The sequence below is a fragment of the Rhinolophus sinicus genome, linkage group LG01 (assembly GCF_036562045.2).
Source record: "Rhinolophus sinicus isolate RSC01 linkage group LG01, ASM3656204v1, whole genome shotgun sequence".
Taxonomy (NCBI): domain Eukaryota; kingdom Metazoa; phylum Chordata; class Mammalia; order Chiroptera; family Rhinolophidae; genus Rhinolophus; species Rhinolophus sinicus.
The window spans coordinates 152,179,380-152,199,820 of record NC_133751.1 but is presented as its reverse complement, the minus strand read 5'-3'; the positions used below and the strand labels follow the sequence as shown (position 1 = coordinate 152,199,820).

The following is a 20,441-nucleotide window of genomic DNA, read 5'->3' as shown; positions in this document are numbered from 1 at the left end:
TCCAAAATTTACTTAAAAACTCATACAACTCAACACCAAAAAAACCCAAACAATCCAATTAAAAAATGGCCAGAGGATATGAATAGACATTTTTTCAAAGACAAACAGATGGCCAACAGACATATGAAAAGATGCTTAACATCACTAATCATCAGAGAAATGCAAATGAAAACCACAATGAGATACCACATCACTCCAGTCAGAATGGCTATCATCAATAAATCAACAAACACAAGTGCTGGTGAGGATGTGGAGAAAAGGGAACGCTTGTACACTGTTGGTGGGATTGCAGATTGGTGCAGCCTCTATGGAAATTAGTATGGAGGTGGGAATGGAACTACCTTATGACCCAGCAATTCCACTCTTAGGTATCTATCCAGAGAAATCCAAAACACTAGTTTATAAAAAATATATGCACCTCCTATGTTTACTGCAGTGCTATTCACAATAGCCAAAATATGGAAACAACTGAAATGCCCATCAATAGATGATTGGATAAAGAAATTGTGTTACATTTCTATAATGGAGTGTTACTCTACCATAAAAACGAATGAAATCTTACCATTTGCAACAACATGGATGAACCTAGAGGATATTATGCTAAATGAAATAAGTCAGACTTAGAAAGACAAATGCCAGACAATCTCACTTAATGGGGAATCTAAAGAATAAACAAGCAAATAAAATAGAAATAGACTCATAAATACAGAGAAAAAATTGATGGTTGCGAGACAGGAGGGGGTTGGGGAATGGGTGAGAAGGTGAACGGATTAGAAAGAACAAATTGTAGTCATAAAATAGTCACGGGATATGAAATACAGTTTGGGGAATATAATCAATAATGTTGTAAAGACTATGTAGGGTGTCAGACAGGTATTGGACTTATCGGGGATCACTTCATAGATTATATAAATGCCTAACCACTGCGCTGTACACCTGAAACTAATATAAAATACTACTGAATGTAAACTGTAATTAAATATATATATGAGGTCTGACAATTAAGTCACGAACTTGTTGCAACGACATTGCTAACTTTTTTCTTTACATCAGAGGGATTATTCATTATGGATTTGTACCAACTGAACAAATAGTTAACCAGCTTTACTATTTGGAAGCACTGAAAAGGCTGCGTGAAAAAGTTAGATGACCTGAACTTTTCACCAATAATTCATGGCTCTTGCATCACGACAATGCACCAGCTCACATGGCACTGTCTGTGAGGGAGTTTTTAGCCAGTAAACAAATAACTGTATTGGAACACCCTCCCTACTCACCTGATCTGGCCCCCAATGACTTCTTTATTAACCCAAAGATAAAGGAAATATTGAAAGGAAGACATTTTGATGACATTCAGGACATGAAGGGTAATACGACGACAGCTCAGATGGCCATTCCAGAAAAAGAGTTCCAGAATTGCTTTGAAGGGTGGACTAGACACTGGTGTCGGTGCATAGCTTCCCAAGGGTACTTCGAAGGTGACCATAGTGATATTCAGCAATGAGGTACTATGTATATATTTATATATATTCACGCGATATAAAGTACAGCATAGGGAATATAGTCAATGGTATTGTAACAGATATGTATGTCAGAGGGGTAGTAGACTTGGTGGAGTTATCACTTTGTGAGGGGTGTAAATGTCTAAATCATTACGCTGTTTGGTACACTTGAAACTAATAAAATTAAATTTTAAAAAGGAATGGATATAGTCATGATTAGTAGTAAAAGAAGTTAAGTGAACGTGGTTATGCTGCCAGGTCTTGGCTGACCATAACACTGAATGACTTCTCTTTTATCTTAAACAGAAAATTTAAATAGCATGTGTGTGTGAGTGTGTATAATTTCTCCCAGCCTTTTAAGATAGAGGAGCCAGTTGATTTCTTTGATTCATGCCTGTAATCAGACTACAAAAAGAATGTAGATCAATGCCAGATGGAGGCTATCAAAACAAAAATTGTCCACAAAGAAACAAAAATGTATTTAAACTGCAGCCACAATATGTGGGATGCTAAACAGAGAATTTTGTCCTTTTATCCTACCTTAGCAATCAAGGAAAGATTTTTTAAATAAAATAAGTGGATGATTTATCCTTTAATCCATTTGCAAAAAAAAAACCTAAAGGAGGCCCAGTCAATACTGTATCTATTTATTTGTACTGAATACTAATGTTTCTATCTTTTCCTTCTTTTGCATGAAGCAATATCTACACTTCATCTTTTCACTACTCCCCAGTGAAGTGGAAAATTGAAATCCATGGGTTTTGAGTTATAGGATAGAAATCCTTGGAATCCTAAAGGTGGTTAACAATGTTTTGTTTGTTTAATTATCTAGAATTGGGAGTCAGATTTTACTTGACAATAAGTATTTTTTTTTTTCTTTTTAAGAATTAACTTATAACCACAAAACCCGTCTGCTTCCATTTAATGATGTACCCTCTCCAGGTCAAAGTTTCCTGGATATCAGAGTTAATTTTTCTCTATTCTACACACTAAACCAGTTGAAAATGATACTTCCCATGTCTGTTCATCTTGATTTCTCATCTAGCATGTATATTTCCTGGGACAGGAGGACACTTTTACTGTCTGTACTCTGTAATACATTTGCAATGTGGTCTTCAATAAACAGTGCTCCATTAATTCTTTTAAGAATAGAATCTTAAAAAAAAAAAAAAGAAGAATAGAATCTTAACAGACTCGTGATATATGTGAGGATTTATATCCCTTCAGTCATGGCAGGTACTAAGCGCAGGTACATGAGAGTTTTGGCATTTAGCAAAACTAATTTTAGTGGCAATGAGCATAGATATACTGTACTTGACCAGAATCTCAATCTCTACCACTTTCAATTGTATTTTATTTTATCCTAACTAGTATTAATGTAGATGAGGCCTATAAAACCACCTGTATTTAATGCAGAAAAGCTTTTTGGTTTTCTTTTTAATTAAGGCATGAAAATATTTTAAAAACTTAGGAACTCAGCAAGGAAAGTAAACTGCAAGGAAAAAAATAAAATCACAAAACTCTATTTTGGGTAAAGTAACAGTTAAATATGGAAAGATATATGGCATTCCTGGAATGGAAAGACAATATTGTAAAGATGTCAATCTTGACAATGTTCTTTTAAAAATTCTAATAATAATCATGTGAGAATAACTTATAGAGTCTTTAAAGAGTATGATAATGTATTATGTTTCTGTTCACAGTATTGATTAAAGAAAATTGGGAACTCCTATGTAAGAAGATAAAACTTACTACAGAGTCATAATATAATGCTATTATTAGTTTAGGAATAACCATACATGAAATAGAAAGGAAACCACAGACACTGATCGTATGTGTAAAAATCAATTCAACATAAGAATTGAATTTCAAATCAATAGGAAATATTACATTAATCAATATATGATTTTAAAAATTAGTCAATTATCTTCCTCTCTTATACAATATGCCAACATAATTTTCAAATGGTCTAAAGATTTAGATATGTAATAAAAATTATCAAAGTGCTAGAAAAGATTATTTGTGTGCAATTTATTTTGGGAGCAGAGAAGGCTTGCCTAACAAGCATTTCCTAAGGGCCAAATCTGTGATATCTCTAACCACATACACATATTTCTATGGCAAACATAAAAAGTTAAAGGAAAAATGAAAAGATAGGAAAGATACTGTAAATGTGTTAATCAAGTAATCCTTAATATTACAAAACAATGAAAAAGAAAATCACCATAATAAAAGAGAACCAAAATAGAAAATTTACACACTCACAAAAATAAATAAATAAATATATAAAGAATCAGCTTCCTAGTATTCAGAAAAATTCAAGTTAAAACACCAATGGATTATCAGTTTTTACTTACCAAATTGGCCAAGTTATACAGTATGTATGTACATATACATGTATGCACAAAGCAAGAGAGACAGAGACAGAGAGAGAAAGAGAGAGAGAGAAATGAATACCTAGTTTGACCAGATGTTGGAGAAACAGGCATTCTATTACTAGAAGTAGGCATATGAATTGGTAAAGCTTTGGAGGGCAATTAAAAGGATGCCCTTTCAACTATGATTTCCATCTTAGGGATTTATTCTAAGATATATTTATAAGCATGTCATAACAGCAGGACTTCTAGAAAGCCATTACAATGAATGAATACAATAAGTCTTGTTAGGCTAAAATATATGAAAACAAATTGAGAAAACGGATATTGTGAAGTATTGAAAAATATATAAATAACAAAAACCACTTACAATTCCACTATCCATAGAACACTTCTCTTAAGATTTATTATATTTCTATAGGAAATATGTGTTTCTCTTTCACTTCTGCATCTTACTACATTCATACCTCACACATAAGGTTTTATAAATAGGATGAAACTGTAATAGAATTTTGCAAACTTCTTTATTAATCTGAATGTATTTTTCATGTCAATAAATACATTCATTCCACTGTTTTTATTGGCCACAAAGTAATTCACTGCATGGGTTTTCATAGATTATTTGACCAACTGCATAGTATATCAGTTCTGTACAATTTTTTACCATAAGAAAAAATACTGCAAAAACTCATCTTTAAAGCTACAGCTTTTGATATATTTGGCTTTTTAAAGTAATAAATAAAAACATATTGATTAAAATATTTCAAAGTTCTAATCTTAGAATACTGAATTCTAACTTACAAAAATTTTAAAGGTCAATAAACTACATAGGGAGTAAGGGGTGTGATTTTGATTATACAGACAATACTATATGCATAAATAAAAAGTGTATTAACATCAGATATGGAAACAATTTTTTCTTGGGTTTGTACCTATTAAAGGACACCCCAATTGAATCCAACAGTCTTAATTAATTTTAGACAATTAGTTAGCCTATTTCAGACCACTCGTGTCATTTTTAAGATGTCAGAAATCATTTGATTGTCATGTCATATCTAGGAAAAAGTCATGAGCATGCCAACCAAAATAATCTTATTTAGTACCTAACACTGTGAGAATAATATGAAATAATTTGTTTGAAGTATCTAGCACAATGTCGGGCAAATGACGAAATTATTGCATATAATCAAGTTTGGTATTATGATTATTAACATTAAACAATGTAGGGGAATATAGGACACACCACACTTGCCACCAAGGAGCTTAAAGAATTTGTAATTATAAATTGCAACCATTTCCATTTTCTAGCTGCAAAGCTAGTAAATGCTAAAAAAGAGCTATTCTGCTGCAAATAACAATGTTTACCTGTGTTTATCATTTTGGGATTCCATTTATTCTTTAATTTTTCATCAAACATTTGCTTATCTCATATTGAGGGGAATTTTAAAATATACAGGCTTCTTTATTAGTGTCCATAAATTACTTAGTCAAGTTTACTCCCTAGGCTTCCTTTGGCAATCTCTCCAACTTTATGCATTTTTTTAAAAATCTAGGCCAAATGTATGATGTCTTATGTAGCCATGATCTTAGCATAGTATTTATTTTAGTACTGATTAATGACCAACATAACTAGCAGCCTAATCATCAACTTTTCTGCTAAGTATCAAGTCCTTAAAATGTGTGTATGCCAATATATATATGATATACATAGTATATATATATATGTAATATATCACATATATTATAATAACATCATTTGGCTTGGAGATAGTACACATAGCAGATGAAAATGTGTATATATAAAATATGTACTACTCTCTTCAAGCCAAAATGATGTCATAGAAATAGCAAATAGCAGAAAGTCAGATCTGACATAGCAAGAAGGTAATGGACAACATATTGGGGGAAATCATGAACTAGGCTATGCCAGAAAAATTAGCTATGTTAAAATTAATAATTATTATTTCATCCAAACCTACTTCCTCAAAGATGGAATTAAGTACCCCCAACGCTGACATCATTAAGATTTAAAGTCTATACATTTTTTTTTAATGTAGAAGTTACAGGTATTAGAGCAAATTTAAAGATGAAATATATTAAGTATTCTCTCATTGTGAATACTTCAAAGGAATTTTACTAATATGATTTAAAATTAAAATATGTGCATTTTCATGTTACAATTAATTCTACCAACATTATTGTCCAATCATGGCATAAAAGTATATAGCACTGCATGCATTTCTGGTCTCCATGATGTCACAAATAATGGGAGCCACTACTGTATTTCGATCAGAAATATCAGAAATATCTAGTGCTTTTAACACTCTGCCTAGCAATCTTCACCAGCACTCACAGTGCTTTGGAAATTATTTTCATAGAGTTTGGGGTTTTTGTGGAGGGGAGAGAGGTCATGCTAATTTAGACCACAGCAGCTATCCATTAAGGACCTTAAAGTGATTTACTAATAGTTTATTATAAAACCCAAGTTTCATAATATTTCATTATATTCCTAAAATTGTAAATTACAAACATCAATCTTTATTACTGTCCCATTATTATATTTGTGAGGTAAGATAAAACCAAATGCAAAGAATTGAGTTTCCATTTCAAGTTTAACTCACTACAAATACTTTCTTACCTCAAAATTAAATATCATTAAAAGAAAATGACTTTCTAGGATTTATGTGTTGGTTTGGTTGAAAACCCAGTATTTATCTTTTGTTATATTTATTATGATTGCTCTTCCTTCGTTACATTTAAAAACTACACTTTTAATCTTAATTCAACTCTCAATGAAATTCAGTAAATTTGAGACATTTAATTGTTCTAGTTCATTGCAGCTCACTATCAGTGAACATATAAAACATACAGTACAATGATTCTAGAGCCCTAAAACATTCCCAGTTTATTCCCAAATTCCTGAGGCAAGAAAAGAAGTAATAGTTTCAGAGTACAAACATGTACTTTCCAGACTGAAATGGTTAAATATTGCAGCCAATTCAGAAATAGCACCAACAGGCTCCTATTTTTTTTCTTTTTTTAAGCAGGACCATGTTTAATTCTCTTCTGCATTCACATGCACGCAAATACATTTTCCTTAAGCTGTCAGAAAGCATCAGATTGCCTGATCTGCATGATGAATTTTAAAATCTTTTGAGAAACACAAGGACATTTGCTTCAGGCATTATGATTTCATCATCACAATCATAAACAAGTATAAAGCCAACCAATCTCTGGTACCCAAATCAAAGCTGAAATTTAGATACATTTTTTAAGTCATGATATATTGCAGTTGGGTAGTCATTTATTTATTGCCATGATTACTCCTAGGCGACCCCAAAATAAGAATGTGATTCTAGTCAAGAGGTTTGTAAAATGCAAATACTCTAAGAAATATTTCTAAACAAACTACACTGCCTGATGAAAATATTCTGATCACAAAAGTAAAGATGGTATCTTTAATATTAATATTTAATAGTAACTTTCATTTTTGTGCTCTTTATGAAATAAAGCTACAATATCAATTCCACGTATGAACATCCTGAGTAAATAATAGATGTGGGAAATTGGAAGATTTTCTATGATGTACTTCTTATGTTAATAGAGCCCTGTCTCTTGAATGATGTGAGAAATACTACCATTAACACCACCAAGACTACCTTAACACATAGTTTTTTATGATAGCTAACTGAGCTAAAATCACAAGTGATAAGCATTTTTCTAGATTCACTATGATATTAATATATAAAATGTTATGTGAAATTCGATCCAATTGTGCTTTCAAATTTAAAGCCAAATTCAAGTTAAGTTTTTCAGAGCTTAAAACAAATAAGCAAATAAAAAGCCTATTCTGTACCTAGCCAGCAAATGGAATATAATTACTCCATTCAATCAGAAGCTGTGACTAGGTGACTCTAATCGAAATGCAAGGTAAGTGGGTTTCTGAGGTCTTGAATTATTGAACAAGTAATGTAGGGCCCTGGAGTTCAAGGAATGGAAAGATATCATTATTTTTTATTTTTATTTCTTTTGGTGGGGGGAGCCCAAGATGTCCATTCACCCCTCTGGCAAAAGTGGAATGTACAAAGGTTTTTGTTTTAAAGTAAATGAAGTAACCCTGGATTTGTTAGTTCCTGTTAAAGATGCACATTGCATGCTTCATCTCACCTTCTTTTCATTGTAACACTTTCACATTATCACAAGCAGCATTATGTCACCAAGACAAACCAATTTCCTTCATACAAATGTAAAACAACATGTTTGCTGTAAGATATTTCCATCAATGTCAGTAACATACAATGAAAGTCTCAAGAGTGTGCCCTGTCACTTACTTATAGAAAGGGGAAGGCAAATTGTTTATTCACACTCAACTAAATTATCTGTTCACTATTTCTTTAGCTCATTGAATTTATTCATAAACTCATCACTGGTACTATATTACATCTAGGACATAGCACTTTCACCAGAAACCAACTTAAAAAAAAAAAAAAAAAAGGCAAAAGGAGATAAGACGCCAATTACTTTTACCGAATGATGGACTCATTCATCCTATTTCTAAGAGGAGCTGGCACAAAAGATAAAGCCATGTCTTTCACTTGATGATTGGGTCCCTCTGCTTGTAGCCAGTGATGTAACAGACCCATCAGAGACTCCAGAAATCTCCAATGAAATCCTCTGCTACTAGCTCACATTTGGATTTTTGTCAAGTTACCTTCCACAGACTTCAGTCTCCACATCTGTAAAACAACTTATGTGCTGAGGGGAAGAGTTGTGGGTGGGTCTTTTTTCATAGCTTTCCAGGTTTAAGATTTTTTTTTTTGGGGGGGGGGTAGGGGGGTTTGTATTAGTACCTTTTTTATTAGTTTCAGGTGTACAAAACAATGTAATAGTTAGACATTTATCATTTATATCCCTCACACAGTGATAACCCCCTTCCTCAATCTACTACCCCTCTGACATTGCATAGAGCCATTACATTTCCACTGTCTCTATTCCTAATGCTGTACTCCACTTCTCAGGCTTAAGATTTATTATGATGACTTTCTTTCTAATGTTTGGAACACAAATGAAGATATGATGCATTCTTTCATTATCTCAAAAGGATAAAATACCCATGCTCATTGTTAAGAACTTTATAGTAAATGGCATATAACAGGATTTGTCCAAATACCAGATATGCTCAGTATACGAATGTAAATAATCATAGATAAGAATGTACTTAGCTGTATTTTCAAATAAGTAACCCCCCCTTTTTTTAAGACAATAAAACTAGGCATCGGGGTGGCCAGAGGGCTCAGTTGGTTAGAGTACGAGCTCTCAACAAGGTTGCTGGTTCAATTCCCGCATGGGATGGTGGGCTGCGCCCTCTGCAAAAAGATTGAAAATCACAACTGGACTTGGAGCTGAGCTGCACCCTCCACAACTAGATTGAAGGAAAATGACTTGGAGCTGATGGGCCCTGGAGAAACACACTGTTCCCCAATATTCCCCAATAAAATTTAAAAAACAAAACAAAACAAAAAAACTAGGCATCAATTAAAAAATATATATATATGGGAGTCAGCCTAGATGTTGCCAAAGGCCCTTGGTTCTAATCTTCTTTGAATTCATAATGAGGGTTGATTCCTTACTATTGTTTCTATCTTAGTAAGTTACACAGAGAACATTGGAGCCTCTCAAAAAAATTTAAATGAGTTCTCTTCCACAAGTTGCCCAACTCTATAAAATAAATAATAAGGTTTTATATTGGAGATCAAGATAAAATAGCACAGAGTAACAGAAACCCCATAGGTCACATATTTAATCTATCCTTCCTTTCTCCTCCTTCCCATTTACCCTGAATCATGGTTCTGATCACACATTCTATTACAAGTTGTTTGGTGATGCCTATCTCCATTTCCTTACAGAGAAGTATCAGCAAATATTTCCCTCAAAACCCTGGAAATTTCACAAAGAAAAGTACATTAACAGCAGTGCTGGAAAATGCTCATCAAACTTTGCAGCTGCTTTCTTTACCAGTCTAACTTCTCCTCTGTAAACATCAGATGTCTCCACCTCCACAGACTCTCATAATGGTGATGAAACAGAAAAATTATAACCAAATAGCAAAATAATTGTCAAATAGTTTTTTATCAAAATATAAACCACTCTTCACTCCAACTTTTGCCCTTCCAGAGAACTGTTCAGGTGCTCATTACAAGCATCTGACCTATAATTTTTCAAGCCCCTCTAAACCACCAGCACATCATTTTCATCTGGAAAGCATCTTGAGCCACAGTTGTAAGACCTGATGGTGTTTAAATGAACATTATAGGTACTTTGCGAACTCACAAGCTATAGAAATCAATAGGCATCTTGCATAGAGAAGTCCTGCAATTGATTTTTCCGGGAGAGTCAATTTGTAATTTTAGTAGAGGCATAGACACCAGGGAGGTTGTAAGCATGCTGGAGGTTAAAAAGAATCATAGGTGTCTGGAAACTACTGCACTGCACTAGGTGAGGTGGTATCTCAAAGAAGTAGGGTCGAGATTGATGATGTTTTTCAGGACTGGCTAAAGGGAAAAACTTGAAGAATACACTAGGACACATTTGCAATGCCCCGGGGCTTAGAGAAGGAAAGCTTACACAGAAAATGGATTTAATACAGTGCTCCTGAAGATCTTTATTTTAAATGTACGCATATACTGTTGCTTTTTCTAAGGATTAAAACATCCAGTGCACTAATTCTCACCAGCTTTTAAAAACTAAATTGAAATTATAAAAATGATATACTGCATACTTGAAATCTGCCAAGAGGGTATATTTCAAGTGTTCTCACCACCACTACCAAAAAAAAAAAAAAAGAAAGACTGTGAGGTGATGGATGTGTTAATTAAACATAAGTTGAATACCTTAAATATATACAACGTTCATTTGTCAATAAAAATGAAATAAATAGAATTGTCTGAAATTAATCTATTCACTCAATGAAGAAGTCTCAGCACCATTCAGTGCTCAGTACTCTTCTATGCACCATGGGTGACAGTGAGGTGTGTCCTCTACGGTCACTGAGAGGAAGGAGTGGAAAGGCTATGGATCCATCTCAAATACACTTATCCCCCTCAAGTCCCTGACTGAAAATAACCTTTCACTGTAACTAAAAAATCTTGTTCTTAAAACAGCTATTGTTTTCTCCTTCTCCCAAATGCTCCTTCACCACCTCCTTATTTTTTGTATACTTCCACAAGTTCATAAAAAGTTGTACTTTAGTCAAGAGCTTAATAATACAAAGACTAAACATTCTTACAAATTATACCTATTTTTATTCTAAATGTTTCTAACAGTGATGAGGGAGAATTCATGACTACCAAACAAACTTCTGAATTCTTGGGGGGGATGATTAAAAACGGAATTCCAGGGGTCACAGAGCCACATTGTATAAACTTTAGGTTAAATTTTAAAAGGCTGTTTTGGTGAGTTAAAAAACCCCAAACCAAATTCCCCAGAAAAATAATGCTAGAAAAAAAACTATTATGGGGGGGGAAGAACACCAACTATTTTGTGTTGGCTAATTTGTACGTTTACTTATGGAATGCAGCTTCAGAGGGAGTTTATAAGCATCATCCTATGAAGGTAAAGTTATGGGGCTCTTACTGACCTTGTTGAATTATGCTGTGCGTGATTCTAACTCTTCTAAATTTAATGTGGAGATCCTCTTTCCGCAAATGACTGTGGTTGAATGGACACAGAGACGTTGGAAAAGATTCACCTATTTAAAATCTTCATGTGCACATCTGTTACAAAAAATGCAACTACAAATGGCTAGAATTTTAAGTCAGAACATTTCACATTAAGCTATGTGATGTTCACATTGACAGCTGAGAAAAAGTACATGTGTGTAGAAAGCTGCACTTAACTGTAGTGCATGAATCTGGCCTTGAATCTGAGGTTTACCAGGGTCCAAACATCTGCAGTCTCAGGAATTTCCAACCCTTGACTTCTTTTATTTAATTTTTTTATATTAGTTTCAGGTGTACAAAACATCACAATGATTATGTATATATTATTTTCCCTGAAAATTATTTTCGTGTTTCCCCGAAAATAAGACCAGGTCTTATACAGTATTTCCCCCAAAATAAGACTGAGTTTTATATTAATTTTTGCTCCAAAAGATGCATTAGAATGTATTTTCAGAGGAAGTCTTATTTTTCATGTACAATAATCTAGATTTATTCAAATACAGTCATGTCATCTTTTTCTGGAACATCGTCATAACGTACTAAATGCATCCGTCTGGCTGACAATCTTAACTGGGGCTTATTTTGGGGTAGGTCTTATTTTCGGGGAAACATAGTATATATGCATATATATGCATACATACACACATGTATATAAATGTATTTAATTATAATTGACATTCAATGTTATGCTACATCATCTTCAGGTGTATAGAGCAGTGGTCAGGCATCTACACAATCTATGAAGTGATCCCCCCATAAGTCTAGTACCCATCTGGTACCCCACATAATCTTTTCAACATTACTGATTATATTTCCCATACTCCACTTCATATCCCCATGACTATTTTGTGACTACCAATTTGTATTTTCTAATTACTTCGCTTTCTCCCGCATTCCCCATTCCCCCTCCCATCTAACAACCATCAGTTTTTTTCTCTGTATCTGAGTCTATTTCTGTTTTGTTTGCTCATTTATTCTGTTCTTTAGATTCTACATAGAAGTGAGAACATATGGTGTTTGTCTTTCTCAGTCTGACTTATTTCACTTAGCATAATATTCTCTAGGTCGATCCATGTTGTTGCAAATGGTAAGATTTAGTTCTTTTTTATGGCAGAGTAATATGCCATTGTATATATGTACCACAGTTTCTTTATTTAATCATCTATTGTTCTTTTAAAAGCCAACATCATTTTACTAAGAAGTCAATGTGTTGTACTCAGCCCTACAAGTGATCCACAGCTCACTGACCCGTATTAGAAGTTCAAAAGAGCTCAACTGATTAGATTTCGAAAGATGGATCTATTTCAGAAAGCTGAAAACACATATGAAATAATTTTCAACTGTTATCTGCTTACCTTCCATTGGACTCATTTCTGCCTGTCACACTTACTCCAAAGAGATGAACAGGAGACTTAATTACTGAGACTTAATTAACCAAAATGATATCATGTTTCACAAATAAGTCTGGTATGATGAAAAACTTGGGAGCAGAAATAAGCCAGTGGATAAAAACAGAAACATCGAGAACTGACCATATAAAACAATTTGGAGTAAAACCTGAAATACAGCTTCAGATACTCACCAATGAAATGATTAGAAGTGGATGGATTGGCACTATCAACACTGTCAGCACTGTCACAGCTAAAAACGTCATGATCTGATTCCTGCACAGAGGAGCAGAGTGAGGAGCTGTCAACTTCTTTACAATTCCCCCTTAAAATTCCACTCATAGCTGCAGTGCTGTCACATGTACCTGTAACAGGAACAGAAACAGAGCATTGCAACATTTGACCGCCCATTGCATAGGCAAGGTTTCCGAATCGTTTTTGGAGGCCATAGTTTTTTGAACATCTACCATTATCATATCCATACAGAAATTATTCTCTCCACATTGTCTGAAAACAATTCTACCTTGATTTGTTGTTATTTGTATCCTCATCTGATATAGTATTTTATGAGAAGTCAAAATTAAGAATTGGAACCATAGTGCTGCATAAGGAAATATGGTTCAATGTTTTGAAACATCAAAACAGGAGTCAAATACATTTATCTGATTTGTTCTAGTAAATTGTGTACCGTCTTTGACAGAGCCAGAGTTCAGAATGAAATAGATCACTCACTCGCATGCTGTCATAGGCAGAGCATACTGATTAGGGCATGTCTATCTTGCTTGGGATTTCTTTTTTCTCAGATACAAAGGCATGTACTTTCCTGGGGCTCTTTGTCCATCAAAAATCAAATTGGTTGCTAGGAATGGCTTTACCTGCAGAATTTAGATGCCTTATCATGTTTTCAGTCAATTCAGCAGAGCTACAGGGAATATTTGAGTCCTATGCCAAGGAGGTAGGCGCGATAAATTTTATAAGGGGTAAATCACAGTCCCTAAATCTTTTACTGGGTAAAATATCAATTTAAGTCCCTTCACTCTTTGTACCAACATGTTTAGTAAAAGCCAGTCAGAGGTAGACCAACGCATTTTTTAAAATTGGTTAATGTCAATTTAGATGAGTCATTAAACCTCCGAGAGTAATAATTTCTCCATAGCTATACATAGAGTAACTGTTACCAGCAGTTGCAAACACAAATTCCTACAAACGCAGGTAACCTCAATGAGCAAAGAGGATCAGACGTAATAAAATCATGAAGTCATCTTAATCTTTTTTGTCTACTGTTATTTGTAACAAAAGTTATCAAGAAGTACTGTCCTACTTTAAGGAAAACGACAGCATAGGCACAAGAAAACTGATTTCACAACCAAGGAAACAGTAGGTTATAAGTAGTGTGAACTGTGGTGAACTAGAAATGTAAGCCAAGGCCAAGGGAGAAGCTGCCACTCAGGTCCAGGTCATCTCAGCTCCATGTTTTCCCAATTTAATCTACTCTAAAATCAGGCCAATTCCCCATTCTCATTCAGAAGCAGTGTTTATCCTTTTAGGTTTCCCATTCACCATCTTCCTTTCCCTTATTAATTTTGCTTATAAAATTAAAGGGGCGATTTTTAGGTTACATTATAACTTAAAGTCCAACTTGGACTGGCTCTACAAGATAGACAAAGAATGGTTCAGATCTGTGACTTGGAGGGGTTAATATACCGAGAAATCAAAACATTCTCTTCTGACAAGAAAAAGAAATAAAAGGCATCCAAATTGGTAAGGAGGAAGTAAAATTGTCATTACATGCAGACGACATGATACTATATATAGAGGACACTAAAGACTCCACCAAAAAACTATTAGAACTGATAAATGAATTTAGTAAGTAGCAGGATACAAAATTAATATTCAGAAATCAGATGCATTTGTATATACCAATAATAAAATATCAGAAGGAGAAATTAAGAAAACCATTTACAATTGCTTCAAAGACTATAAAATACCTAGAAATAAATATAACCAAATAAGTAAAAGACCTGTGCTCAGAAAATTATAAGACACTGAAGAGAGAAATTAAAGAAGACACAAATAGATGGAAACATACCATGCTCAAGGATAGAAAGAATTATCGTTAAAATGTCCATACTGCTTAAGGCAATATACAGATTAAACGCAATTCCTATCAAACTACCAAGGACATTTTTCACAGAAATAGAACACATAATCCTAAAATTTATACGGAACCATAAAAAACCCAAGATAGCCTCGGCAATCTTCAGAAATAAGAACAAAGTGGGAGTTATCACGATACCTGACATCAAATTATACGACAAGGCTACAGTAATCAAAACAGCATGGTACTGGCATAAAAACAGACACATGGATCAATGGAACAGAATAGAGAGCCCAGAAATAAATCCATGCTTATATGGTCATTTAATCTATGACAATGGAAGCAAGAATTTACAGTGAGGTAAAGACACATTTATTTAATAAATGGTGCTGGGAAACCTGGACAGACACATGCAAAAAAAATGAAGATGGACCACCTCCATACACCATATACAAGAATAAATTCAAAATGGATTAAAGATCTAAATGTAAGATCTGAAACCATAAAACTCCTAGAAGAAAACATAGAAAGAAAGATTACAGACATTACCTGGAATAAGATTTTTACTGATATATCCCCTCGGGAAAGGGAAGTAAGAGAAAAAATAAACATGTGGGATTACGTCAAACTAGAAAGATTTTTCACAGCAAAGGAAATCATCGATAAAACAAAAGGGATCCTACTGAATGGGAAAAGATATTTGCCAATGATATATCCAATAAGGGGTTAATATCTAAAATTTATAAAAAATTTACACAACTCAACTTCAAAAAAACAAACAATCCAATTAAAAAATGGGCAAAGGACATGAAGAGACATTTTTCTAAACAGGACATACAGATGACAAACAGACATGAAAAAATGTTCAACCTCACTAATCATTAGAAAAATGCAAATAAAAACCACAATGAGATACCACCTCACCCCAGTCAAAATGGCTATCATCAATAAATCAACAAACAACAAGTGCTGGCACGGATGTGGAGAAAAGGGAACCCTTGTGCACTGTTGGTGGGATTGCAGATTGGTGCACCCACTATGGAAAACAGTATGGAGGTATCTTAAAAAACTGAAAATGGAACTACCTTATGACCCAGCAATTCCACTCCTCGGTATCTATCCGGAGAAATCCAAAACTCTAATTCAAAAAAATTCATGCACCCCTATGTTTATTGCAGCACTATACACAATAGCCAAGACATGGAAACAACCGAAATGCCCATCGGTAGACGACTGGATTAAGAAACTGTGGTACATTTATACAATGGAGTATTACGCAGCCATAAAGAAGAATGAAATCTTACCATTTGCAACAATATGGATGGACCTAGAGAACATTATGTAAAGTGAAATAAGTCAGAGAAAGACAAATACCACATATCTCACTTATACGTGGAATCTAAAGAAAACAATAAATGAACAAACTAATCACAAACTAATCAGAAACAGCCTCAGAGATACAGAGGGAAAACTGAGGGTTGCAAGATGGAGGGGGAGGAGAGGGAAGGTGAAGGGATTAGAAAGCACAGTCGATAACCACAAGATTGACACAGGGATACAAAAGTCAGGTTGAGAATATAATCAATAATGTTGTAAAGATTTTGTAGGGTATCCGATGGACACTAGTCCCATTAGGGAGACCACCTCAGGAATGATGTAGATGCCTGATCACTGCACTGTACACCTGAAGCTGAAGCTGAACAATAATGAATATCAACTATAATTACACACACACACACACACACACACACACACACACACACAGACAAGTGGAGTACAGCATTAGGAATAGACAGCGGAAATGTTAGGGCTGTATGCGATGTCCGAGGGGTAGTAGATTGGGAGAAAGGGGTTATCACTTTATGAGGGATATAAATGATAAATATCTAACTATTACATTATTTTGTACACCTGAAACTAACAAAAAAATTAAATTAAATTAAATTAAAAAGTCTCTTCCCCTTTAGCCCAACATAACACCTGAAATAGCTTTGCTAAAAATACATCAATTGGGGGAATGAACATATTTTACAAAAGACACCTGCAAGGAGAGATGACCTGCTGTCAAGGAGAGATGGCACCTTAAATCATCCAACTTCAGCGTACCAGTCCTATCTATGCCCTTCTGATGGTTAGAAACAAGTCTAACTAGAGTGACTTTCTTAAAAGGTAGCAACCTTGGGACTGGCCACTGTCCCTGTGCCCCTCATTGACCTCAGTCTCCTTCAATTTTGTAGCTACATTTCCTTGGCACACATTTGTTCCAGGTCCTTCTGGTGATGTCTAGCTTCCTCTTCCTGTATTTTCTGCTTCCTTGTATCTGCAGCCGGAACATGACTTTGGTTTCTGCCTCTGCTCCACTGTATCCTGAAAGCCTGGATTCTGAACACCAATTGACTCGTTCTTTCAGTGTTATCTCAGTTTAGATTTCTGATAAAGGGAACCTAAGTGTTCCTTTTTAGTCGTTTATGCCATTCTATAGAAAATGGATTTGACTTCTACCCTTTGTTTAGAAGCCATCTATCATTTACACAATAAACACCTATTGAGCTTTCATCATGTACCAGTCACTACTTTAAATACTGTAGAATAACGTAACAACAAATATTCCTTCCTCTAATGGTGCTCACTTAATGGGTGTTGTTGGGGGAAGATAAAGAAATAATAAACATAAATAAATTAAATATTTTTCATATGGGGATCAATGCTATGGAGAAAAATAAGCAGTTAAGTGGTGTACTAACTACAAGGTTGGCCAATAGAGAACATTCAATTTTTAACTGATTAGTGAGCTAATGTCACAGTGAGGAAGTGGCTTAAAGACATGGAGGAGGTAAGGGAGCTGGCAATTTTGACATCTGGGGGAAGAACAGTCCCGGACAAAAGAATGATGTGTACCGAGGCCCTGGGCTGGGCACAGTAGGCGATGAGCACAGACAGGCATTGGGGTAGAGCCTGTGAGGACTCTGGCTATTAACTCTAGATGGGATGGAGGCAAGTACAGGGCTTAAGTGGTGGGGTGATAGATTTGGTTTGTATTTTTAAAAGACTACTCATTAGCCTGTCATTACGTAAGAAAATAGAGGGCCTATGGTAAAGGAAAGATAGATTTGATGGGAGAAGGGAGAGGTTCAGAACTAAGGAAGATACTTAGAGAGGACTTAGTAGTTCAGATGAGCAGGTGAAATCAGAAAACCTGCCGAGACAGAGGGCTGGAGAGGTCACTAGTTTCCTTTGTGGGGAAAGAATTTAGGAAGAAGGGGAGGGAAGGTCAAAGTGCTTCCCAAAGCAATGTGGTCCTTTAATTTTACCTAGAACCATCTCTGTCTCTAGATTTACCAATAATTTTATGATGGTGGAGGCCATCTTATCTGCTAGGGCTTTTTGTTAATTTTTTTTTCAGTTACAGTTGACATTCAATATTACTTTATATTAGTTTCAGGTGTACAGCATAGTGGTTAGACAGTTACATAATTTATTCAGTGATTCCCCCGATAAGTCTAGTACCCACCCAGCATTATATATAGTTGTTGCAATATTGACTATTTTCTTTATGCTGCACTTTACATCCCCATAACTGTTGTAATTACCAATTTCTACTTCTTAATCCCTTCACCTTTTTCACCTCGCTCCCTAACCCCCTTCCCATCTGGTAATCATCATTTTTTTTTCCTTATCTATGAGTCTGTCTGTTGTTTCCTTGTTCTTTAGATTTCACATACAAGTAAGATCATGTGATATTTGTCTTTCTCAGTCTGACTTATTTCACTTCTTACCTTTTAGGTTTTAGATAGGACAGATTCAGATACATTATGCCATTCTATGGCATTGCTTTGGCAGATAAAATTAACAATGAAAAAGTAAGCTTTGCTTTCCTTTATCACTCTATAGGAATACTTACTTTATTTTGGTGGAGAAGAGGGAATATATGGATAGTGACAACTATCAAGGATTTACTTAATCATGGGAAAATGGAGGCAAAGAGTTAATAACTATGTTACCCACGATTCTCCCTAAAGTTACGTATTCAAGATTTTTAAAAAGTCAAATGTACCGCCACTACCTGCTACTGCAGATTATGGGACTCTGGCTCTGGGTTGAGCCTATTTGAAAGCCAGATAGTCTCTATCTTAAAAAGTCACTTAGTGACTATTGTTTGGTTGAAGAGACTATTTTATCTTCAAGTGACTTATGGAGGTTTTAAAACAAATTGCAGAAAAGCTCCTCAAGACTGAGAGCTGCTGATGGATTTCTTTTTAAATATTGACATACCTTAAATTTATCAGTTATAGGAAACTATTTGGAAATTTTTCCTTAACTGATACAAAATCAATGTAAATAATTTGTATGGATTTGCTTTTAGTTCCTGATGGCCTGAAGAATCTTGTACAAACTCATTCAAGAGTTTGAGTTGATGATTAAATATCTGAGTAAACACAAAGAAAGGGTGGGAAAAAAATATGCCAAAGCACATTGTTCAGAGAGAGAGAGAGAGAGAGAGAGAGGAATTCATTCTACTCTGTATTTGCCAATCTGATTCCAGTGTAGTGTACTCTGGTTGTAGTATTAATACTAAAATTGCAATGTTACCATTATTTCCATGGCAACAAAAAGTGAGATAATGGAGGATAAACTAAGTGTGAAGAGAGATGAGGATGCTACGCCTATTCAAGTCTACAATAATAAGTGGGAAGAGAGAGCTACTGAGGAAAAAAAATAGTTACCATAAACATCCTTGATTGAGTTTGTCCCATCCCCATATCAAGTGAAAGCAATCCTAAACAATATTAACAGTTGCCCTGTAACACAGAATGCTATTTTGAGAGTATATGGCTGGAAGAAACTGTTAGCACACAGAGAGAAGTAAAGACGACTTCATTTATATTTTCTGGCACCTAAAAGATTATTTTATTAGTTGTGCTTTTGTTAGAAGTAAAAATTTTTAGAATTCTATTTTGGAGTCCCCTTACAGGGTTCTGTGTTTCCTATGTCCAAAAAAAAACTGGTGTCTCCTTAAATTTAAAAAAAATCTATCTAATAAAAATACAGTATTAGTACTGATTCTATATTTAATCATTCCTTTTGAGAGGTATACAAAATAATATATTTTTTTGTAATATGCTTCTAATATTAAGAGTTACAATTTGTGTATCTATCAACTAGAATAGTCAGATTCTGAATTTACATATTCAAAATGAGTTTATTACTTTTATACAAACCTACAGACTCAAAAGACAAAAAAGATTACTAGTAATTAAGACTAGAAGAAAATTGTAAGCTATTAATTCTTATGTTCAATCTCTGACATAATGAGAAATAACTGAATCAAGACAAGTCACTTAAAGAATGTAAAGGTAAAA

The 20,441-nt window shown here is 34.4% G+C and overlaps 1 protein-coding gene across 2 annotated transcripts in view; it reads right to left on the bottom strand.

The window, feature by feature from the left end:
* Positions 1–20,441, bottom strand: part of CSRNP3 (cysteine and serine rich nuclear protein 3) — a 192,821-nt gene that overhangs the window by 161,838 nt on the left and 10,542 nt on the right. For both annotated transcript variants that reach the window (XM_074337251.1, XM_019727331.2), the window contains exon 2: positions 13,178–13,348. In XM_074337251.1, the coding sequence (XP_074193352.1) occupies positions 13,178–13,325 (148 nt within the window). In that variant the 5' untranslated portion in view covers positions 13,326–13,348. The remainder of the gene's footprint in view (positions 1–13,177; positions 13,349–20,441) is intronic.